This window comes from Benincasa hispida, chromosome 4 (genome assembly GCF_027475165.1).
Source record: "Benincasa hispida cultivar pf3 chromosome 4, pf3_genome.v1.1, whole genome shotgun sequence".
In the NCBI taxonomy this organism is placed as follows: Eukaryota; Viridiplantae; Streptophyta; class Magnoliopsida; order Cucurbitales; family Cucurbitaceae; genus Benincasa; species Benincasa hispida.
This window is the reverse complement of record NC_143481.1, coordinates 36582079-36606801: the sequence shown is the minus strand read 5'-3', so window position 1 is coordinate 36606801 and position 24723 is coordinate 36582079. Positions and strand designations below refer to the sequence as shown.

The 24723-nt window shown below is 33.1% G+C and overlaps 3 protein-coding genes and 1 pseudogene across 5 annotated transcripts; 2 read left to right on the top strand and 2 right to left on the bottom strand.

Annotated features, from left to right (window-relative positions):
• Positions 1–5245: 5245 nt before the first annotated feature.
• Positions 5246–6943, top strand: LOC150036673 (uncharacterized; annotated as a pseudogene). Its single transcript, XR_016529327.1, has 4 exons — positions 5246–5278; positions 5934–6080; positions 6327–6393; positions 6497–6943. The product of XR_016529327.1 is annotated as an uncharacterized LOC150036673 (transcript).
• LOC120075603 (Galactose oxidase/kelch repeat superfamily protein) lies at positions 6497–9341 on the top strand. Its single transcript, XM_039029150.2, has 2 exons — positions 6497–7345; positions 7990–9341. The coding sequence occupies exons 1-2, from the start codon at positions 6825–6827 to the stop codon at positions 8615–8617; spliced, it is 1149 nt and encodes a 382-aa protein (XP_038885078.1). The 5' UTR covers positions 6497–6824; the 3' UTR covers positions 8618–9341.
• Positions 9342–12836: 3495 nt separating this feature from the next.
• Positions 12837–15062, bottom strand: LOC120075250 (kish-A-like protein). Its single transcript, XM_039028469.2, has 5 exons — positions 14800–15062; positions 14254–14312; positions 14045–14151; positions 13648–13682; positions 12837–13051 (listed from the first exon to the last, which is right to left on the bottom strand). The coding sequence occupies exons 2-5, from the start codon at positions 14254–14256 to the stop codon at positions 12984–12986; spliced, it is 213 nt and encodes a 70-aa protein (XP_038884397.1). The 5' UTR covers positions 14257–14312; positions 14800–15062; the 3' UTR covers positions 12837–12983.
• A 2085-nt stretch (positions 15063–17147) lies between these two features.
• Positions 17148–20279, bottom strand: LOC120074930 (N-terminal nucleophile aminohydrolases (Ntn hydrolases) superfamily protein). Of its 2 annotated transcripts, none has more exons than XM_039028033.2 (8): positions 20095–20279; positions 19561–19684; positions 19339–19468; positions 18923–19029; positions 18569–18703; positions 18361–18464; positions 17583–17683; positions 17148–17490 (listed from the first exon to the last, which is right to left on the bottom strand). In XM_039028033.2, the coding sequence occupies exons 2-8, from the start codon at positions 19672–19674 to the stop codon at positions 17363–17365; spliced, it is 819 nt and encodes a 272-aa protein (XP_038883961.1). In that variant the 5' UTR covers positions 19675–19684; positions 20095–20279; the 3' UTR covers positions 17148–17362. The 2 variants fall into 2 exon arrangements, with proteins under 2 accessions (XP_038883961.1, XP_038883962.1); XM_039028034.2 differs by having other exon boundaries at positions 19554–19684; positions 20095–20226.
• Between the last annotated feature and the right edge of the window lie 4444 nt (positions 20280–24723).

Below are 24723 nucleotides of genomic sequence, written 5' to 3'. Positions count from 1 at the left end.
CTCCAAACTAAACATATTGATCTTGTTATTGACTTGTTGGTATTCATATCCAAATTAAGATTAATATATTTTATGTGTATTTATGAAAGATTAATCTCTAATAATCAATATCGAACTTCTCATCTACAAATACATCAAATATAGTGAAACATAAGGTATAGTTATTCTTTGAGTTTTTTTCACGGATGACCCAATCCTAAATATGGAATTACCCGATTCTAGCAATCAATGAAAACTAACCTGCTTATGTCACATATCCTAAATATGGAATGACCTGATTCTAGAAACCAATGAAAACTAACATTCTGCTTTCGTCACATAGCACTAAACAGCTTGAAATTTCTCGCAATTGCGATCACCCATCATGAAATATGTGGATCCCTAAGGCAATTTGAATTTGCATCGTGATTTTTTAAATCATTTGTGGCCATTCACGATCATGGGTGTGCAATTACCTTGAAATTATTGGAAATACACTTTTGAGTTTTTATTTAATTTAAACCAGTTGTGATGATAAATTCAAATTGTGACGTAACTCTACTGTTATTTCACGGTGGTTAGGCACCTACGATCACAAATGATTTTGCAATGCATATTCAAATCATATTAGGGATTTGCATATATGGCAATGGATGATCAATTACTATCACTAGAAAAAGTTTCGAGTTCTTTAGTATTTTTAAGTTGGATCATTGGTATAAAAGCCTCTTGTTGTTGGAGGAAAAAGAGATGGTTGGTGACAGATATTTTGGTTGATGAGGGATAAGACATGCATTGAGATTCCTTCTGCCCACTCTAGAAGATAGAATTTGTGCATTCTATTACATTTGTTTTTACCCAAATTTAGTCCTTTAATTTTTTTTAAAAAATCTTTTAGCATAACATTTTAAATTTATATCTAATGCTTCAATTTAATTTTAAACATTTCGAATTCGCCATAGACTTGTTAGATACAAATAGTTTCAATGACTAAATAGAAACAAAATTGAAAGTTGAATCTATTAGATGAAAGTTCAAGAACTTATTATACAATTTTGAAAGTTCAAGTACCAAATAGATAAAAGTCTCAAAGTTCATGGACTGAACTTATAATTTAACTAACGATATGATATCTTATTTGACAATCAAATGCAATAAGGATGGAATCGATGCAATAAAATTTAATAATGGAAGGTTTAAATACTATTTTAAATGATCTATTTTAATCATTGTACTTTCAACTTTTATTCATTTTAGTCTATGGGTTTTCGGAAAGATTTTCTATATCTATCGAATACTCTTTACTACAATATTCTGACTACGTTTTAATAAACTAAAATTATTAAGCATAGTTTTGTGCTAAAATTGTAATTGAAAAAATGAAATAGAAAAGACTTTTTTAAATTACATAAATCAAAATAGACGTTTCAAAAGTATAAAAATTATAATAAGCAAAAATGGAAAGTTTACCAATCAAAATGTATAAAAACTAAAGTTGCCATAATTGACGTACTAGAATTGTTGCAATAAAAATGTTTTAAACTCAACCAGAAAATCCTTGAAGCTGACTACAAAATTCAGGAGTTAAAAAACATCCAAAACTTAACAATGAGACACTTGACTCAATTGAGTTTATAATAATGTCTTTTTTAGTTTTCTATTTTTAAGATTTATTATTGTTTCCTTCTAAATTATTTACTATGATTTTCACCTTTTTTTAATAAAAACATTTGAAATTTTAGTCTTCAAGAAATAAAATATATTTTTAAGAAAAACATTTCGTTATTTTTCAAAATTTTACTTTATTTTTTAAAACGCTTCTAGAACTAGAAAACAAAATTAAAAAAAAAAACTGTTGTTGGAATTACTTGCACTTTAAAGAAGGAAGTTAAAAGTTTAAACTTAATTATCAAAATAAATTAAATGCAATTAAATAATTAGCTTAACTAAATATTTGCAAGGTTTTTTTTAAAAAAAAAAATTAAGAAGTCGAATAAATTAATGAACATTACTTCGGTATTATTAGTATATCTTAAGGAAGAAAGTCAAAGATTGGAGGTGTAAATTGTTGAATCCATAAATGAAGTTTGATTATAATTATCTAATTAAGTATTATTACCAAAATTGACCTTACATAAAGAGGTTGTCCCTTTCTCCCAATGTTATTTTCTTTTCCATTTTTGTATATTTTTTTTATTATTATTATTTTTGACTTTTTCCCATTATGAATGAGATTTGTTGACGTTGAGTTAGGGGCAGCTTCGTAATTTTACCCTCTAATTATTGAGAACAAAATATCAGCCTATGATAGTCGTGTGGACAATTAAGAACATTGGCCCCCTCTATTTCCACTTAAGAATTCTTGAAAGTGTATTCCTTTATGTCATAACCTAATTATTTACTTTCCAAATAATTAATTTTTTTAAGGTTTAATATTATATTTTGGCCAATCTCAGCTCGAACATGACTAAAATATGAAGAAAAAAAAAAGTTATTTGTCCGGCACCTATTTTATATACACATGTAATACATATATATGAAATGAACTGTTTTGTTTTTTTTTTTATTTACCTAGAAGAAAATCTATTATTGTCTTTAAAATATATGTCATCGACTCAATTGTTTAGGATATAAATGCAAGTCATCGATCAATAAATAAGATATTTGAGTCCTTTTACTTTCACTCGTTACAACTAATTAAAAAAAAAAAAATTATACCTATGTTTTCGTAAAAAAATCATTTATTGACTATTGTTATAGTAGTAGAATTGTGATGTTTTGTGAGAGATATGAAAGGGTGCTTGAGGTAAGTAGTGAACATTGTTTTGTTTGGTTATGGAGTTCATAGTTAAAAGGGTTATTAATTAATAAGTCATGAGATTGAATTTTTTAGTCATGGATCTACGAACTCATCTTAATAAGGAATAGAGTTAAAAACTACTATACCTTAGAATTCGGGTCAAACATGTTTAAAATATGTAATATAAATTCTTCATTTATTATACGTTATTCATTTATGTTATTTGTGGTGGAGTAAAATATTTTCATTAGAGACAAAGTTTCTAATTTATATATTATATAAACTATATGAAATAAATTAAACGGAATTGAATATTTATTTCTTTTGAAACTTAATTATATATCTTCATGTCTCATTTTGTGTAATTGATTTGTCACGTGATTTTTATCTAAACTACAGACTTGTACATAAGTATATTAAAGGAATAATTGTTCTATTCTATTGGTTTTTAAAAATAGATAGACAATATGAAACTTTGGTGAACTTGGATAGACTCCAAATCTAAATACTTTTAAAGTCGAAATTCTTGTCATATAAATAAAGGGAGCATCTATTTTATGTTATTTCACCTCAATTATCTTCCACCAAAAAAATTAACTTTGGACAAAATCTATTTTTAGAATTATTATCTTTAATTTTAAAAACATTTCAATGATTTTCAAATACTTCTTTGTCCAAAATATTAATACTCCCAAAAATGATTATTGATTTTGTGAATAATAGTGAATAGCAAATTGGAATACACAAATATCATTGTCGGAAGAAAAGAACCGACCAGACACCATGATTTTCCTCCTTTCCATATAAATTTTTATTTTCTTTTCTAAAATAATTTTCATAGGGAAGTAATTTTTTTTAAAAAAAAAATCCATAGTCAAATCATAAATAAATATGTTTAGATTTTAATAAAATCTTTGTTATCATTCTAAAATATTTAAAATTTGGTCCATTTTAAATTTGTTATAGTGTATATATCATTAAATTTGAACAAAATAATAAATTTTAAGATAATTATTTTAAATAAAAAAATTTTGATATTATTTTCAAATATAGCAAAATATCATTGTTTATTATGGTAGAAAGTAATTTTATTATATTTATGAATAAATTTACTCATTTTTCTATATTTGAAAACAATCATATTTTTTAAATATTTTAGAAAGAAAATTTAATAGTTCATACAAAAACTATATTTTTAATTAAAGAAGGATTAGAATTGAGACGTCAAATTTTAAACGTATTTTAAACGTTAAAGAAACAAATATCAGTTTCTAATGATTAAATAAATTTAAATAGCTGGCATAATTTTTTTTCAAGACTTTTAAATAATTTTAAATCTTGATATATTTTAGATAATCAAATAAGTTTTTAGAGATAAGAGATCAAACAATGACTTTGAAATGCTGATCGGTGACTTCTCTATTAAACTTGTATTAAAAATAATCAAATAACCTTTATTCGAAATAAAATGGTTTGGAATTATAGATGATGTTAATGTCTGATTTTACTTCAAATATGACCGGTATAGAATTTGAATTAAACTACTTTAAATCCCATTTGATGATAACCTTTTAGATTTTGGTTATCTGTGTATGAAAATAAAGTTTATAAACACTATTTTATTGTTTAACATCCATAAGTTTCTTTGTTTTGTAAATCCACTTTCTACTCCTATTTAAAAAAATCTAAGTAGTTTTGAAAATTAAAAAGAGAGTATAATAGCCTAAATTGGACGAAAGAGCAAAATAGACCTCCAACATACAAAATACTGATTTTAGAGTTAAAAAGGAATGACAAGAGAGAAAGGAGGACAAACCATGTGTTGCTCGCCCACCAAGGCCAAACCCAAGGAAAGGTTTCTTCGATAGTGGATTGAAAATATCCCTATTTCAAAGAAGAATAAGGATATGGAAAAGTCGAGCTAAAGAAGCTCATAAATAAGGGATAAAGCACGAATGAAGATAGATAAAAGTTCTAATTTCTTTTCTACCCTATAATTCTCCTACTAATTTAAGTCTTTTTTCTTTATTACTAAAGTTAAGAAAAGTCAAAGAAAACACCTAATGGTTTTAGATTTAATTTTCCGCTTTTAATATTTAGTATATCTCTTGCTAAGCCTTTAGATTTTTCATTTTCTTAAGAAAATAAGTAAATTTCAAAATCAAAATCTTAAAACCAAAGATAGTTTTTTAGATTTTTTTTTTTTTTTAAGTTTTAAAAACTCTACTTAATTTCTAAAAACATGGGTAGAGAAGGAATAAGAAATCATGACAAAAAAGAAATACCATTGTCATTTATAAACTTCATTTTGAAAAATTAAAATAGTCATGGGAGTGGATAAATGAGCTATTAAAAAAATTGAGGATAAAATTAGAAAGAAAATGAGAATAGAAAACGGTAAAATGTAGGTAAATCCTTAATTAGGAGAACACAAAGACGACAATTATCATCAAGCAGAAGCCGCAGATGCGGGGAAAATCTCTGACGTGTTCTGCTCCTGTCAGTTTTATCCTTTTTCTCCATTCCCTATTCTTCGCTTTCTATATAATCCCTTCTTCTTCATTTTCATTCTCACCCTAAACAACTCCAACTTCATAATCTTATTCATTTCTCTCACCAACTCTGTGTCTTTAGGTATTCTTCTTCTCTTTTAATTTTTCTCTCCATTGGGTTTCTGTTTCCTTCTTCCTTCAGATCTATCTGCCCCTTTTTACGCTTCACTTCACTGCTCTAATTTATGTGTTTCTTCTTCATTTCAATTTTTAAGAGATGGGTTTTTGTTTTTTCCAATTTTTAGCAGGCGGGTTTTTGTTTTTTACTCATGCAGCTTCTGAAATTCTTTGCATTTATGTGTTGTTGTGTTGTGGCTGTTTAGCTATATTCCGGATTCCCATTCTTTTGCTTCCTCTGGATTTTGCTATTTATGGCCTTTGATTTCTTCGTCTGCTAACGAGTATTAGACCTTTTTTAGTCTTTGGAGAACTATTTGGAATTGGTTTCGTTCTGAGAACTTCTTTTGGTTCATCTTGTTTTCCCTTATGCTTCAATGTTGAGGGGTTCTTTTTGCTTTTTGTTCAATTTCGAGTTCGGTGTCTGGTTAGATTAATTGAACCCAGATCTGGTTGAAGAGCTTTTGCCTTGTAGCATCCTTTAGAAGGGTAGGACTTTTGAATACAATTTGTTGCTTGTATTTCTCTTCATAGTTCTTCGAATTTGGGCTTCTACTTAGTTATGAAGAGGCTGTTGGGATACTTGCTGTATTTATGTCCATGCTTGCATCACTTGCTTGTTTATGCGTGTGATTTTATTTTTCTTTGTTTCGTTTTGTTACCCCTGTTGAAAGATATGCATGAATTATATGAACTGATTTTGGTTTTATTTTCTTTTTGTGTTCTTTGAAGTCCAATCTTTTTCTTATGCTCTATAATTCTTTTGTGAACTGCGCCTCTAAAGTAATAGTTAATGGATTTGTATTTTCCTTTTGATATTAAGCGTGTGATATTGGGATAGTTTTTCCATCTCATTTATGATTCTCTTTATTTCAGACTTTTAGTTCCCCTTTTTCCAATGGAAGTTATGGGGGGCTAACTTGGCAAGTTCTATGGCATTGACTGGTATGTTTTTCTTTCCTCTTCAATTATGACGCCGTGCATATATGCTCATCGTCTTCCAATTTCACCAACACTAGTTTTAAGCTTTGTGATGCACGATGTGTAGGTATTTTGGCAATGCATAGAGCAAGAGAGAACTCTATAAAGTTGCAGAACATCACTCATATTGCCATACGTAGTAAACATAAACGTGAAATTGGTATGGACTTTGAATCAGACTGGACAAGACACAGGAAGTCCTCTCCATTTTCTGCTCAAGTGATCCGTTCTGCAACTTCCTTTATGCCTTGGTCTTGTAGAATCCCAATTAATGAAGGATATCACGAATTTCTTTAATTGAAGTCAGTCATAGAGAAGTTATTACACCATTTATGCAATACTGTTGAAAAACAGTCATTGTTGTACATGATTTAATTGGTTACTTTATTTGGATAATGCCTGGATTCATTTCTGGAAAGAAGAGGTTCACAGAAGCAAACATGTGCATCATCAACACTGTTAAACAGAATTCAGTTAGTCTTTCAAAAAACGATACTGGATTTACTTCTCAGTTTCATGATGAGTCTCTCCTTCCTGGCTTACCTGATGATGTAGCAAAACTGTGTCTTGCCCTTGTACCTCGTTCTAGCCATCCATCTATGGCTGGTGTTTGCAAGAATTGGAGGTCATTCATTAAAGGCAAGGAATTCATAACTGAGAGGAAATTAGCTGGTGCAGTTGAGGAGTGGGTGTACTTCTTGACTATGGATGCTGAAAGGAAGGAATGCCACTGGGAAGTGTTTGATTGTGTGGAACATAAATTCCGAATGCTTCCACCAATGCCTGGGGCAGTGAAGGCTGGTTTTGAAGTGGTTGTTCTGAATGGGAAGCTACTTGTCATAGCTGGTTATTCAATTGCCGATGGGCCTGATTCTGTCTCATCAGACGTTTATCAATATGATTCTTGCCTTAATAGGTATGTTATCTGTGACTATTGAAATATGTGTTTTCCAAAGCTGCTTTTATACTCGTTATGATTAACATTAGACCTGTTTTGATTGATAATTCTGATTCTCATTTGTAATTACGCTTTATTACTTCCCTTTAGTCATGTTTATCAACCCGGTCTATGGTTCATATTCCGTGCTTTGAACCCTATGTTGTGGACTCTTCTTTGTAAGAAGCTAGTAATGAGTGTAACTGTTTCTATGTTTCCCTTAACAAAATAGTCCTGGACTATGTATTTATGGTCTCAAGTTTTAAGCTGGTTGAATTTTGAACTTTGAGCTGCTATTAATTTCAGCACTCCTTGTTTTTGTTAGTGTTAACTGTTAAGAAGGTCATAGTTATTCTTGTAGAGAGCGGTTTCAGGCTGCCTGATTTATCTTAGATTCTACATGAGAGGAATATTCACTATAGAATTTATGCATGCACATGTGAAACCAGAATATTTATGTTTATGATCATTTGGGTTCGGACAGATCATTTAAAATTTGAACTTATTTTATCATTGCTTTGTAATATTTATATTTCTCTGCTTGCTACAGAGAAATAGAGTTGACTTTGTAAGAGTTGGGTTTTCACTAGTCAGTTATGTGACTTCTTTGACCGTGGATGCAGGTGGAGCAAACTGGCCAATTTAAATATAGCTCGATATGATTTTGCTTGTGCCGCTGTTGATGGCATTGTCTATGTAGTTGGAGGCTATGGGGTAGAAGGCGACAATCTATCGAGTGCTGAAGTTTATGACCCCGAAACTGACAAGTGGACTCTAATTGAAAGCCTCCGCCGCCCTCGATCAGGCTGTTTTGCATGTGGATTCGATGGTAAGCTGTATGTCATGGGTGGAAGGTCAAGCTTCACAATTGGAAACTCGAAGTTCGTGGACGTGTACAATCCCAAGAGGCATAGTTGGTGTGAGATGAAAAATGGTTGTGTAATGGTCACTGCTCATGCTGTGGTAGGTAAGAAACTCTTCTGTATGGAATGGAAGAACCAACGGAAGCTAGCTATGTTCGATCCAGAGGATAATTCATGGAAGATGGTACCAGTTCCATTAACTGGTAGCTCAAGCATTGGATTTCGATTTGGCATACTGGATGGGAAGCTACTGCTCTTTTCGTTGAAGAACGAACCTGAATACCGTACTTTGTTGTACGATCCAAATGCAACACCAGGTTCAGAATGGAAAACCTCAGACATAAAACCATCTGGCTTGTGCTTGTGCAGTGTGACCATCAAGGTTTGACAATGGAGTTTCATTTTTAGGGTGAAAGACAACAATTCACATGGTTGGGGATATGCCAGACCCTTCTTATCCACTTGACTTATTTGTTTAGCAAATTAGATTCATTCTCAATTTTTATTACCTGACAATAAATGATTTCTCCAATCATTTACTCATAAACATCATTATTATCTTAATGATCTAGTGGTGCATCAATACTCTGATGATGTTCTAAACAAGCCAAGAATCATGATAGATAACCATGAGAAGATTCTCTCATGAAGTAAAAGGGTTAGAGGCATCTAATTCAGGTTACATTGCTTTCAATCAACTTCCCTGCTATTCTTGGAAAATGTTGAAAACAACATTGTTATCACCAGGCTGGTCGAAGATGTCTGTTGAACCTGCTAATCGCGGGTTGGTTACGGAGTTAAAATGATGGTTTTTTTATGAATCTGTTTGGGAAGATATTGGTTGGTATGGATATCCAGCCTCTGCTGAAGGAATTAGTATTTGGAAGCTAATCCCATGTTAAGAATGATGCATTAAAGATTTAGATTTGTACATAAAAGCAATGGTAAATTGTGAATTCATATACTTATCCCTTTTAGTTATTCTTTTGAAAGATTGCATTTGGGGATTTCCTTAAATATACTCCTTTAATGAAGATTGTTGGTGGGATTTTCAACCAACAAAATTTTCCAAAAACTGAAAGAAATAAATACACAAGCCTTTTATTTGCTCACCTACTAATAGAGAATCACTTTCTCCTCCTTTAGGCAATTCTTTCACAATTTGTTCTGCTTTTAGCCATTTGCTTTCTCTATACAATATTGAGTTTCTTTATCTCAAAAGAGAAATTTGCAGCATGTGTTAGGATAATGGGAAAAAGAGAATCCTTATTTAGTAATATAGAGGGCATTGTATACTAAGCCTTCTATTGGTTTCTTTGTTTCGCTAAATAGCCGTTACGCGTTATCATAGTACTTTTGGTCAAATTTATTAAATTAACAAGAATCGAAGTTTATGGCAAATATTACAAGGGGAGAAATAATAATAACTTTCTACAAAATAACTAAGGGTGTGACTTAAGATTTTTTTGTTTTTTTTTTTCCTTTAGTAAAAAGTTCTTTTTTTAAAAAAAAAAAAAAAAAAAAATTGTTTTTACTTTTAGAATTTGTCTAAAGTAAATAAAATCGCTCTACTTTTCTTTTTCATTTTCCTCAATTTATTTTCTATGGAGAATCACATTATCCGAAAATAATTTTAGAAACGAGATGTTGCCATAATTTGACTTTTGAGCCTTACTTTTGACATACATAACTGCTTTTATTTATTGGGTTTTGCAATAAGTTTTATTAAGATGTGAATTGCCACCTAGACTTTTTTTTTTAAGTACAACAATTGGAATGAATTAGATGAATATTGATGTAATTTGAGGAAATCAACTCATTTTTGTTTATTTTTGGTTAAATATATGTTTTAGTTATTGATGGTTGGGGGTAGTTTTGATTTGATCTCTTACTGTTTGAAAATTTTTAGTTTACTTTTTTACATTTAAATATTTTTATATTATAGTAATTTTCTTAAAAAAAATTTCTTTCAATTATCCGTAATTTGTTGGTCAATATTAATTTTAGTTAAAAATAAACTAACATGGTACTTTTTTTTTTCTTTTTTGAAATAAAACTAACATGATACTTGAGTTACTAGATATTTAGAAAATGAATAACCCAATCTAACATGAAAATATTTTGATATTCCTTCTCTTGAATGGCCTAATTCCCCGCATAAATTTTTAACCAAACTCCATTTAATGTCACGGGAACTAAGCTAACCTTTACCTACCGAAAGAATATAATCGAAAAATATTAAAAACAAAAGAAACTAAATTGATTTTTTTTTTTAAAAAAAAAAAAAAGAACTAAAATTGAGGTATTTCTCTTGGTCAATCGCTAGTGCAATTCTGTAGCCCACGAACTTGCAATCCATGCTAGTTTGTTTCCATGTTTTGCTAAGAAATTAAATTGAGGGGGGAAACACCCAAGGATTAAAATATTGTATTTAGCCTCTATTTTGTATATCATTTTTAAAATAATATTAAACTCTACTAAACATATTACATTTTTTTTTATAAAGTATTAGAAATATTCACTTTGTTCTTTCTTTTAAGAAAACTTTCGAGATTTTTAATAGTCTCCTTAAACTTTAAACGAAAAAATAAAGTTCGAAAATACTGTTGAAGATAGTTTGGTATGAAAATTTATTAATACTTTGTTTCAAAACTATCAAACTTTTCACAAAAAAAAAAAAAAGAAAAAAGAAAAATACTCTTAACGTTAGTATATGGATAGAAACCATTAATAATCGTTTCAATTCTAAACTTTCAAAAGTTACATTAATATCCTTAATCATTCAAAGAAGAACTATTTTTACCATTAGTATAGTCAATTCCTCCCTGCCAAAACTTAAAGATAAAGCATAAAATCCCACAAAATCCAAAATTCAATATCTCACTTTTAAGACTTACCAAAGTAATGTATCACCAAATACAAAAAGCTTATAAAGAAATATCATCTTGAATCATAGAAAACCTTCTCAGCTCATCACAACAAATAAATTAACTTAAATTGCAAAAAGAATAAATGGCGTTTCCATTGCTACCAATGTGGTAATGCGTATATTTTGTTTTCTTTTTTCTTCCACTATTGTTTGTCAAAATTATGACCCAAATTCTCAACGTCTCTTTTTTCAAACGGTATATACCAAAACGAGCTTAGTTTAGTGGTATTTGACATGTACTCTTTCTCAGTAGTATGACCTAATGTCATGTTTACCAATCTGCAACTAAAATTAATGTAACCGTAATAAAGTTTCATTGATAGATAAATCGTAATATGCCTCACGCAAACGTAATTGATTGTTTTTTTATCATGTTCACTTAGGCATCTTGCAAACACAGTTTAATTACAATTAAGATTGTTCACTTTACATTGTCTTCTTACTATTACCCTTTAGTGTTGATCGATAACGGTATCTATAATGGTAACAGTAATTGTGACAAATTCATAATTCTTCTATTGTAACAAAAACAATATCTATAGTGGTATCGATATCTCTTAGTGGGTATATTTTCAAACGCAATCATATTGATCACCATCAGACCATCAGCTACGTTATCAAATTGCATTTGTTGATTATGGATTTGACTGTGGACATCACATTTCATTACGATTATAGAACACAATAAATAATAGTAAACATAATCAAATAGAGCCCGCTATTCAGATTATCATTGATAGATTATGTTTTCAAGGAAATAAATATAGGCTAAAATTTGGAAAAGTACCTCAAACAACTTATGAACAACTAGAGAATGAAAGAATGGGAGTAAAAGGATGTACAAAAAATAGGGAAGTGATAGGGCATAATACATAAATTGAAATAGAGCAGAGAAGGGAAATAGGCTGGTGACAGGATGTAGATAAACTGTTTTCATCCGAAGTATTTTTGAAACATAGTTTCATGTCTATTTTTTATAATTTAACCTTACCTTTTCAATTATTAAAATTTACTATCAAACAAAGGTTTCCAATCAGTTCTTTCAATGAATATGTGATTTAAAAACGAAACAGCAGGGTGCATAATTGCATATAGAGTTTACCTGATAAAGCTATTTTTCAGACAATGACTGGCCAAAACTAGTCCTGCTAGATGCTCCAGCGAAAACAATGGAATTAATGTTTAACAAGCAGCCGTTTCATGAGAAGACCCACCTGGAAAATGCATTCTCAAAGATCGATTTGGAGTCATTTTGATCTCTCATTCACTACCTATAATTTAAACTGGGCATTGCTAGCATCAACAGTGCAGATAAAACGGGAGGAGTGAAAGGAACCAAACTGAATTGGTTCGGTTTACAGCTAAAAGATCAAACTGACCCATTTTCACCCCTAATCAAATGTCTACTACAGCACTCCAGTTTGAAGTTCCTGTCATAAAGCAATGGCCAAAATCGACTATCTAGATTGCTGACTAAAAGAACATAGATGGTATGTGTCTTAAGTAGAAGTATAAGGCACTAGAGAAACTTCAGTGAAACATACTTCCAAATATGGTTTGTCCATGATGTGACCAACCAACAATGATAAACTCTTTTGTTTTCTGATAAGAATGAAAAAGTAACACAACAATTATCTTCCTTTTCGACATTTTTTAGACTGCATAGCAAACAAAACAATTTGTAACGGAATGCTCGTGTATTTATAATGGATTTAAATAACTTTCAAACATGTCACTACAGAACTCTAATTTCAAAACCCTCTTGCTAAAATAAGACTGTAAGGCACAACATGCTAAATAAACCACAAGGGAGTATAGGCATAGCTCAGAAGAAAATTATTGAGACTCCCATTGAGAAGCATCCCACAGCTACCCAAGGACTCAAACGTTCACCTGATTCACAAACCAGAACATCATCCTGTCAGCTAATAATGCATGATTTAATTGGCAACACAATCTATGCCATACTAATTGTCATCTGTTATTTCTTTCCTCTATTTCCTCTGTTGCGTGATTTTGTGTATATAAATACTTATATGGACAACAACAGCCAGCTGATCAGTGGTCACTAGAAATCTAAAAGGCCAACACAATACTGTTTTTTTTTTTCCGTAAGAAATAAACTAAATTCTTCTTTTGTATTACAAACCCTTCATTTGAGAAACAATTGAACTCTGCCAGAACAGTTTTGAAGCTCCCAAAGAAGCCTTATGATTGATTGTTTGTTAAAGAGTGATTTCTAAGATATTTAATTGGCCAACGATACAGTTCGGGAGAAATGGAAGTCAAGCGATCAAATAAGAGCACAATTGTTAACATCAGAAATGCAGCTCATAAAGAGAAACGAATGCTGGAAGAAACAAAGACAAGAGAAGAGAAGTGTTCAGATGTCTACAGTTCTTTAATATTTGAAAAGATAAATCTCATTAATTGTCCAGCAAAAGATTCATGGTTAAGAGAAATTACGCAAATTTAACCAAGAATCCTACCTATTCTGGCTGCTTTCCAAAAGAAGCCACGGAACCTGTCAGGTGGGCAACTCGATTATAAACAATATGGAATTTATAATGTACACGTACTCTGAAAATAAGAGTTAATGATTTTGCACAGCAAGAATGACCGAGTCAGTGATGAATACTCCACCATGATAACCAATCTATTTAAAATAAATCGACACCATACATATTGTATAGCAAATACTAATATACGATGTAAGGGAAAGAATCGGGGTCTTTCCAATCATCAATTAACTCCAAACATGTAGGGAGAAGGAAAGGAAAGTGGCAACATGAAATGGAAAATAAAAACACCTAGACAACATGCTAGACCTGATTTTCTATATTTATCTCAATGCAGTATATAGCATAAGAGAAAAGAAGGAAATACCCATTTCTTTGCTCAAGAATGGCTGGAAAATGCATCTTCACATAGGTACAGGTACAAATTCCCAGAAGGATTACTGTCAGAAAGGAATGAAAATTGAACAGAGCCGACTGGAAAACCAAGAACAACCATGTTAGTGATTAGTAGCTCTTCTATGTATCCAAGCTATGAAAATGTCCATAGTCCAAACACCAAAGACAAGGATCCTTTACCATGTTCAAAGTTCCAGGTATTATTTATACACGCTAACAATCCTCTCTTTCAATTCAATCTAGAAATAGGTTAAAAACAAGTTAGCAACAGAACGAAATGAAGTTCAATCTGCAGACATCCATAGTTATCCACGATTAAAACTAAAATCGCGAATGAACAAAAACCCTTCTGATAATTCAAAAATTATACAGTAAACAAAATTGACTCTTCAATTTCTACTAAAGCCAAAAAACACTACGAAGTTTCCAATAAGATTTAGGCACACCCACGGAACTAAACTAAACTATCTCTGTGTAGAAACTATTATAAAATGTAGTTGGCTGGTATTTATTAACATATTGAGGAGTCAATCTCGAATTCGATTTACAAATCGGGGATAGATAACAATGTTAAAACATTAACTTTCTACAACAAAGATCCGAATCTCCCGATACCCCAAGAAGCAATAAGTTCAAACCCATGTATCCAAAAACCTAAATTCAACTAAAATGTTGAAACCCGATAACATCGAAAACACCAATCCAAGAAAATCATAGAATACTTACCGAAGGTGCAGAAATGGAGATTAAGAAAAGAAAGAGCGGGTCGAATTCAAGTCGCCGGAGATCGTCAGATCGGAATCCTTCGAAAAGGAAAGAAGGGGAGGAAAGGAAGTTCTTGACCTCCCAATAGCCGAGGTTTTGAGCAGCGGCGAGCAACTTCTGACTGAGAATTAGCTTCCGATTGTCAAAAATAGATGATTCCGCGGTTCAGACGTCGGATGAGTCCTCCTAACGATGGCCAATTTTTTTCTTTTAATTATTTTATATTTATAATTTGGTTAAACTATCATTTTCGTTAACAATTGTTAAAATTCTAAATTTAACCAAATTTAGAAATGGAAGTCAATTTTTTTCTTTAATTATTTTAACAATTGATTATCATTTTTTTTCTTTAATTTAGAATTTGAAGTTTAGTTCTTTCCTTTCAATAAATCTTAGACTTAGTAAGTTAATTGATTTGTAATAATTGTTGAACGTGCCTTGCGAAAGGAAAAGTTAATGTCTTAGGGTTTTGGCCGACTAATCGAGTCGATAAGTATATATATATAAAGGTGCTCAATTTGGCACCTTCCAACCTCGAGCGTCACAATCAACCTTAACATCGTCAACGTTACATGTAAGTAATGTTGAGTGTCAAGGTCTATAAATAATCTCATTCAACAACCTCAAAGGCAAAGAGTCAGTAATCTCTAAAATAGAGCTCCAATCTTACTTCTTATATGCTTAGTTGAACTATACGCTCCATGTAATAACTTAGACATCAGAGTATGATAGACTTGGCACCACGCCAATGCAATGTTCTCTCACACAAGCAAATTCGGTAAGCGAGATCAGACCAAGAAGAAGCATGCTCAAAGATCAAGCTCACAAGGGGCATGATGACAACGAACATAGACGAAATTTGAACACCAACAATAATAATCATTTTCATGCAAGAAAATATACTATATGGTTATGTATCGAAATTTATAATGAAATTGTTAATAAATAATCAAGGAAAATGTCAATAATCAACTAACAGCAAGGACAAAATTCAAAATTCATTGAAAATACATAGACTTAAATTGAAGAAGCGTCGAAGTATACAGACAAAAATAATATTTTAACCATATAATTCTTATTATTTTTACAATGGTGAATATCTTTTTAGTTCTTAAATTTTAAATCTAGTTTTCATTCGTCTCTAGGTTTCAAAATATGTAACTATTATCTCCAAATTTTGAATTTAAATTGTATTTGGTTTCTAAAATTGCAAAAATTACATATTAACTGTCAAGTTTAGAACTTAGTGATCTCTATGCTCCAATATTTTAACTTTAGCTTAGAGTTGTCAAATAGTACCTTTTTTTTTTGGTTAACTTTTTAATTAGTGGATTAAAAATAATTATGCTGTGAAATTTTTTTAGTGGAAACGAATGTAATTCTTTAAAATTAAATAATTGAAATCAACACAAATATTTGAAAGTAAGCCTTTAGTAAAAAATAATAATACTAAAGTTAAAAAATGTAAATCAAAATAAGTTAAATTTGGAGAAGGATACGTGAGAACGATTATGATTTTTGTCTCGCTAATTAGTTCACTCACTTCTAAATCGTGTCAGTGAGAAGGGGTTGAATGCCCATTTTGATTGTAATTATTTTTAAAGGGTCAATAATGAAGCAACAAATAATAACACAATACAAACAGTAATGATGCCTCTTCCAAACATTATTCATTAAACTATACTCCAATTAACACAATACAAATAGTAAATAAATTCTTGATTTTTCAAATAGTAACATTTAGACCCCATTTTCCGTTTTTTAGTTTTAATTTTTAAAAATTAAACCTACTTCCTTCTTATTTTTCACAATGATTTACACTTATCTCAAGTGCAATGATTAAATTCTTATCCAAATTCCAAAAACAAATTTAAATTTTTAAAAACTATTTCCTTTTTTTTTTTTTAGTTTTAAAATTTTGACTTGATTTTTTAAAATATTGATAAAAGATAGATAACAAAAGAAGAAATTTAAACGTCGAAGTAATGTCTATAAGCTAAATTTTCAAAAACAAAAAGTAAAGATCGGAATAGTTATCAAACGAGACCTTATATTAGCATTATTTTGATAACTAATTATTTTGATGGTTGAAAAAGAACACGAGGATGAATGGAAAGGGGCAAGAGATTGAAATTGATGAGCAGATTACTCATTCTTTCAAGGAACATTTGTCGCTCACTAAAGGCTAGAGCCAACTTTCCGATCATAGGTGGACGACCATTATACTAAACTAGAAAGCACAAGCATGATAAACAAGATAGTCCCAATGAAGAAATGGTTTAAAAATTTAGGAAACATAGACAAGGTCCTCCAAGCAAACCATAACTAGAATAACATGATAGAAAGTTCCTTGCAGCACAAGTTTCCAAACCTAGATCCAATTGAGCTTTCTAAGGTTCTGTGAGTTGTAAACACATACTTTAAAAAGAACACATCATCTAGAGCATCTCTTTATAATCAGTTCCCCCTAACACAAATGCATAGGGAGAGAATGTCTCAACCTGCTCATATCTAAATGGGATCGTCACGCGGCGGTTACTTCAGCCATTTCCTGATCGACTGTAGTTGGCGTCACGGGGTAGTAGTTGTAATGTAGTTCTCCTACATCATCCCCAGATAGCTTTTTCCATCCATTTGGTCCCACGTAATAAACTGATCGATGGGACATTCAAAACAGAGTCAGAGAATTTGCACAAGCACGCAAATAAGTATTACAAACAGGAGATATATTGACAGAGGGATACCGCTAGCAACTCCACCACTGGCTCCATCTCGGAATGTTGCATGATAAATAGCTCGTCTAGCCAGTTCAGCAGCCTCTTCAACAGACAAGTCATACCGATATCTGCTTTGTAATGTCATCAATCAATACACATAAATTAAAGTAGATGGAAAGATGGGCAATTGTTTCAAAATGAGAGGCAAAACGGTAAGAAGAAAGAATATTGAAGAAATGTCTATGCCGACTTTGTGGGGTAAGGCAAAGTGGTCAATTAGAATGACACAGATGGGAAGAATTATGCAGTTCAAGACTTAATTCTAATTGGTGGCTTAGTGATGAGTTTCTTTTTACATGGTGGTATTGCAGATACGAAGTGACAAATTCCTTCGCTATTTAGTTTAGTGGAGGAGAAATAAAGTAATGTATGAGAGTGATTTTGAAGATGACATGACAAAATTGATTTTAATAATTTCAAAATCATTCCCAAACAAGCCCTTACACTATCTACCTTGGTGCAACTATCACTATATCAATTAACATTTCCTGCCTTGTAAAACAAAATATTTCTTACCAAATGTCAGCTGTTCGATTACAAATTTAATTTAATGTCCTAGTTAGGTGGCCACCATGGAGTTCTTTGTCCTCTCTTTTACTTTTGTTTATAAGCTCCAATGTAAGACCATGCCAAATCATCGATGTTCACAAAACACCATTTGTTTATTATATGATAAGAAGGACCTGAGAAAATTACTGTATTGAGAAATATTGAAGACAGTCTGATAACGGAGAATCACACTTACCCATTATCCAAGACACCGTACGCATAAGGTGAACCAGATCCAACAGAAAATCTTGTTCCTTTCAGCCTCCCGCCCTCACTGTCTACGTAATATAGACCGGGACCCTAACACGCCAAAGAAGAAGGTAAGTTATGGATCAAAATAAAAATAAGAAAGTGAAAATAAATGACTGTCATTAGTTAAAGTAAGAAAATAAAAATGTTATTACTGTTTCATCCCATCCAGCAATCATAGTCCCGACAGAGAGACCCATTCCACGATAGGAGTACAGAATGTTGGCCAGTAATTTTGATGCTCCTGCAACTGAAATCCGGCGCTTATTTGCTAATTCGTGTCGGCGGCACTAAATCATGTTAAACACTATGATCAGCTAACCACGAGAAAAAATCCAAAAGATCAATAATGGCAAGGAACAATTAATTAAATAGAGAAGGATAAATATCAGATGGTCATTTGCAAGTTGAGTAATTGAAACAGGAAAAATCACAATAATAATAGTACAAGGTAACTCGTTCTTGATAAAACTGATAACTTTAAAAGTAATTATACGTTGGCCAATTACCTTGACACCAAGGTTTCTATGCCAAAACTGACAATCTGCAGCACCTCCAGCCATTGTGCCAAGCATGTAAGGATTGATTTCAATAATTTTCTTCACGGATTGTGATGCTGAAAATTAAAAACAAAAATTTGGTTCCAAATGAAGAAAGGTACTCAGATAACAACATAATAAATTAAAATACAATGGAGAATAGGGGGAGGGAGGACAACAGGCATAAAAGCTAAACAGGAAAATGCAAGTAAAATGCATCATGTTGCACAGAGCATTCTATCTATAGGGTAGGGTCACAGACTTCTAATTGCTAAAAGGGATAGAGAAACTTAAAATAGTACTTTGTAGTTCATGATATCCAAACCAAACCACATCTAAAAACTAAATCTGAAATTTGCTTGAAGAACACATGTAATAAGGTTTACATATATAGCCTCCCATGCTGGCACGGGAATCAGCAGCAACCATGACTCCTTCCTTAAAAATGAAAGCCAGCGTAGTTGTTCCTTTTGCTGGTTTTACCATTTGAATGGCATCTTTCTGAAAGCCATCAAACTGAAATACGGAGGATATCAAAGTCAGAAAACGCAATTCTACATAGAATTATGCACCCCAGAAAGCAGTATGAGAAATGATTTACAAATTACGTCACTGGAATTAGGGATCTCAAAGGATGGAGCAGCTGCAAACCCTTCCAGAGCCTCCATTTTTGGCCCAAACAGCGGGGCGGTTGTTTGAAGACCACTGGTATCGAGCTTCATATTCCAAATCCTGCTAATGATCAAATATCAAGCTTAAATACAGGGTTCGTCTTACAAAGAAGTTATCCATATTCCATACACCAAGACAAAAGTTAGAGAAAACAAAAAAATCCCGAGAAACACCCCCAGCAGTGCCGATGACTGAGCAAGTTCTACTTCACTGAATATACGCTCTATACAAAGCTCCTCGACCATCAAAAATAGAATCATATGATCGAAATCTAAGTACCCCTCCTAAATTTTTATCAGAAATCAAAACAGATCCGTGTATTCATCAAAATGCAAGCAATTTTCAACTAAGAAAACAGGCGGATACCAAAACCCTAATGAAAGACAAAGATTCCAATCTGCAATGTATAGTGAATCCGCAAATGAATTCGAAGAACAAAAAGAAGCGAAATCTAAATACTTCAACTTTACCTTGAATTAGAATCTAGAGCAATAAGAGAACAGAAAGGCGAACTGGAACCAAAGAAAGAAACACAAGGACGAAGGAAATGATCGAACTAGAGGAAAAAAATGCCGGTTAATATGGATGTTTACAGGAAAGTTGAAGGCAAGTTTCTTGTCCTCCAGGAAACCAACGGGCATAATGGGCCTGGGCCACATTTTGATTTGTCAGCTAACTTTGTTTGTGGTATGTATTGGGCCTTAGGGCCTGCTGGCCCAAGTTTGGTTTAGCCCAACCTCGATTACGAAATGGGATTGAGGCATATCAATTTTTTAAAAAAATAAATAAATAACCAAAAAGGTAAAAATAGAATCCTTTGATATTTTAATTGATGTCAAAGTTGTATACAGTAGGTAGGAAATCTTAATGCACTAATGATTTTGGCTAGAGCCAAAAGTCGTGAACAAATTCTCAATCGATGGTGCATTAAAATTCTCAGTGGTGGAGTCAGGAATTCTATATAGGGGGCACTATATGTACTAATCTAATAAAAAAAATCTATAAATTAATGTAAACAAAAGTGTTCATAACTTCATAAATTAACTAATTTAATACATTACAATTGTCACCTACGAGTTTTCATGTTTTGGAAATGATCCATGATAACTTCACTATCTAACTTATCAAATAAATCATTTTCAATATAGATTATAAGATAGTCTGTTAGAGAAGAAATTAGAAATGGAAAAGGTAAAGCAAAGGTGGAAGAAGAAGGAGGTGACTCACCAATTTGTTAAGAATTTGTTTTACCAGTCACCAATCAAGTAGTGCCACATGTATTATTCTTATTCTTTTGTATTATTACTATTGTAACAAACTAGGGCAAACTTGTATAAAGGAAATAGGGTTGTAGCATTAATGAAATCATTGGAAATACAATACAAAAAGAGGAAAGGGGAAGTCCAAAGGACATTGAAAATTCCCAGCCAATTTTCATCTTCAACTTGGTATCAGAGCCAAAAATGGCTGACACCGCGTTCACCGGAAACAACTCCTCCATCGGACCTGTCAAGTTTACCACACCACTTCTCAACCAACTCTTGAATCAACTCACCACCATGAAACTCGAATGAGGGAACTTCATGCTGTGGAAGACCCTTGCATCGCCGATCCTCCGAAGCTACAAGCTCGAAGGTCACCTCTCAGATCAGATACCCTGCCCACCGATGTTCATCCCAACCATCTCTGAAGCAACATCAAGTTTTCAAGCGGTAAGCGATGACAGAGTAAGTTCATCAGAGGAACGATCACTCAACCTGAAATATGAAGCTTGGCTTACAGTCGACCAACTCTTGCTGGGATGGCGTTACAACTCGATGGCACCAGATGTGGTGGTCCAACTCATGGGATATGAAAATGCCAAGGAACTGTGGCAAGATATTCAGGAACTTTCGGAGTTTAATCACGAGCTGAAGAAGATTACTTAAGACAGCTATTCCAACAGACAAGAAAATGAGGCCAAAAAACGAGTGAGTACCTCAAATTGATGAAGTTGTACTCCGACAATCTTGCACAAGCAGGCAGCCTTGTGTCGACAAAAGCCCTCATCTCACAAGTTCTTCTTGGTCTAGATGAATAATACAACCCTGTTGTTGTAGCCATCCAATGTAAACCAGGTATTTTGTGGTTAGATATGCAGTCTGAAGCTATCTTATGAAAAACAACTGGAGTATTAAAATTCTATCAAAATACATAGTTCTTTTGCACAACAACCTTCTGCAATGTAACATTCAACAGGAATCCAAATGATGGTAAGTCGCACTTCAATCCTTCATACAATGGAAGTCGACAACAGGGGAACAACTCCAAAGGTAATAACTGTTGGGGTTAATGCCCTAAAATCTCGTGTCCTGTAGTTTGTAAACAGTATGTATGAACGCTTGTGTTGTTAATATTTAATATTTACTTCACATCTTGTATTTTGCTCATTTACTTGTTTTATTTGTTTTACCACAAACTAATAAACATAAAATCCCTGGTTATATGTATGTGACTCAAGCATGTATGTGGTGACATACAAGTGGATCATGTATTGAGTGATAACCAAAATGGTCTGTAGTATATGGATATAGGAGGGAAACCTTATTCTGGTAACGCTACGGATGCGGCCCGCTTTGTGGAATGGTCACAAGTGTTGTGACTTGTCACAGATGGTCTAATCTTGATCATTCGTGTTGGGGACATGCGAGCGGGGGCGTCCTAAAGAGTTTGTATAAGACCTGACCACGAAGTGTTAACGTCTCACTATATAACACCGTTCATGACAGAGACTTCACTTCACTAGGATGACCATAGGTAACATGATCTCAATCCTGAGTGAGTTAGGAACTTCTACCATTGAAGAAGGTCCTTTGATTTGTATGGGTGCGAGTGGCCTGGTCGTCGATTCAAACCTACCATTTTGGGGATTCGTCTGATTTGGGAGCTGGGAACTCAATTACACAAGATGGAATTCACTCATTCCCGAGGCAGAGGTAAGTAGATAGATGGCTCCCTTAAGGGCTGATTCTGGGGCTTGAATGATGTGGCGCCACACATCTTTTCTTGGCCCGAGAGGTGTTCACACATAGTTGGACTATATTGTATTGTTCATTAGAGGAATCAGTGGTACTTAAGGAGTGAGATGTAACTACAGGGGCATAACGGTAATTTGGCCCAGCTGTACTTACGAGCATCTGTGAAGGGTCATCGTATTCATGATTGGTTATATCCGATGGATACAGAAATATATCTATGATAAGAAGAGTTCAATTGTTGGTCTTTAGTGGACAAGGAGGTGGTCGTGGTCGAGGAAGAAGTTGCAACAACAACTCAAACAGACCAACATGTCAAATGTGTGGGAAGTACGGTCACTTAGCCTTGGTATGTTATCATCGTTTTGACAAAGAATACTCACAAAGTACTAGATAAGGCAGAGGAAACCAAGGGTTAGTCGACCCCAACAATAATACTACTGCCCTGTTCACGTCAACTCAGCCCTCCAACCCCTTCATGGCCACATCAGAGACAGTAACAGATCCTAATTAGTACATTGACAGTGGGGCTACCAACCATGTCACTCCAGACTACAACAACATCAATAATCCAACTGAATATGGAGGTAATGAACTGGTCACTGTAGGTAATGGCGAACAATTACACATATCTCACACTGGTCAATCTTGCTTGTCTGATGGAAGGAATGAATTTATCTTGAATGATGTCCTATGTGTGCCTAACATAGCAAAGAATCTGATTAGTATATCAAAGTTGACCCATGATAATGCTGTGATTGTTGAATTTCACACTGACTGTTGTGTCATTAAGGACAAGAATACGGGCAAAACATTGCTGAAAGGGGAGCTTAACAGAGGGTTATACAGACTTCAAGGGGCTGAAGTGATACAAGAAACTACAGAGGGTCGAGGATCTGCTCTGTACAAAAATAACAAGTCAACTGCCTTAATTCTATCAGGAGTTAGGATCAATGAAGTTGAATCAAGAGTTGTTTGGCATAGGAGACTAGGACATCCATCAGTAAAAACTTTAGATTATGTGATTAGAGAATGTAAACTGTCAGTTAAATCAAATGAAGGAAATAAATTTTGTCATTCATGTCAATTGAGAAAGTTATCTATCTTACCATTCCCTAACTCTCAATCTCGTGATTCTAACACGTTTGAATTAATACATACTGATGTATGGGGGCCTGTTCCTATTGGATCTACTGATGGATGCAGATATTACATATCATTCTTATATGATCACAACAAATATGTATGGCTATACCCTCTGAAACAGAAAAGTGAAACATTGGCAGCATTCCAACACTTCATACAACTAATACAAACCCAATTCAACTCTGGAATAAAGAAACTACAATCAGATAATGGGAGAGAATATGACAAAATACACCATCTCTGTGAGTCCAAAGGCATTTTAGTCTGAAAGTCCTGTCCTTATACCTCAGCACAAAATGGCAGGGCCAAGCGCAAGCATCGACATATCATAGAAACAAGGCTTACGCTTCTTGCACAGGCATCCATGCTTTTGGTGGGAGGTGTTCTCCACTGCTGCATATCTCATTAATGGCATGCCTACCAAAATTTTGCAAGGTAAATCACCCGCTACCATATTTTTTGGTTCTAACCTTGATTTTCTTAATCTTAGGACATTCGGGTGTGCCTGCTACCCATACCTACGGCCTTATCACAGCAAAAAATTCCAATTAAACTCGGAGAAATGTGTGTATATTAGTCCCAGCTCGCATCACAAAGGGTACAGATGCCTCAGTCCATCAGGCCGGATTTATACGAGCAGACATGTTAAGTTTGATGAAAGGGAGTTTTTGTTTGCAAATCAATCGTGCACCACGATCGTCCAGACAACGGGGCCAATGATCACTAAACAACCATCATTTAGCACGATCGCTAAGACGACAGACCATACAAAAGACACCACGATCGATGAGACTACACGAACGCTGAGAACGATCGTACAGACGACAGACAGTGCGATCGCTGAGCTCCATCATTTAGCACGATCGCCCAGATAATAGACAATGCGATCGTTCAGTTCCCATCGTTTAGAACGATCGTTCAGATGCCAAACGATATGAT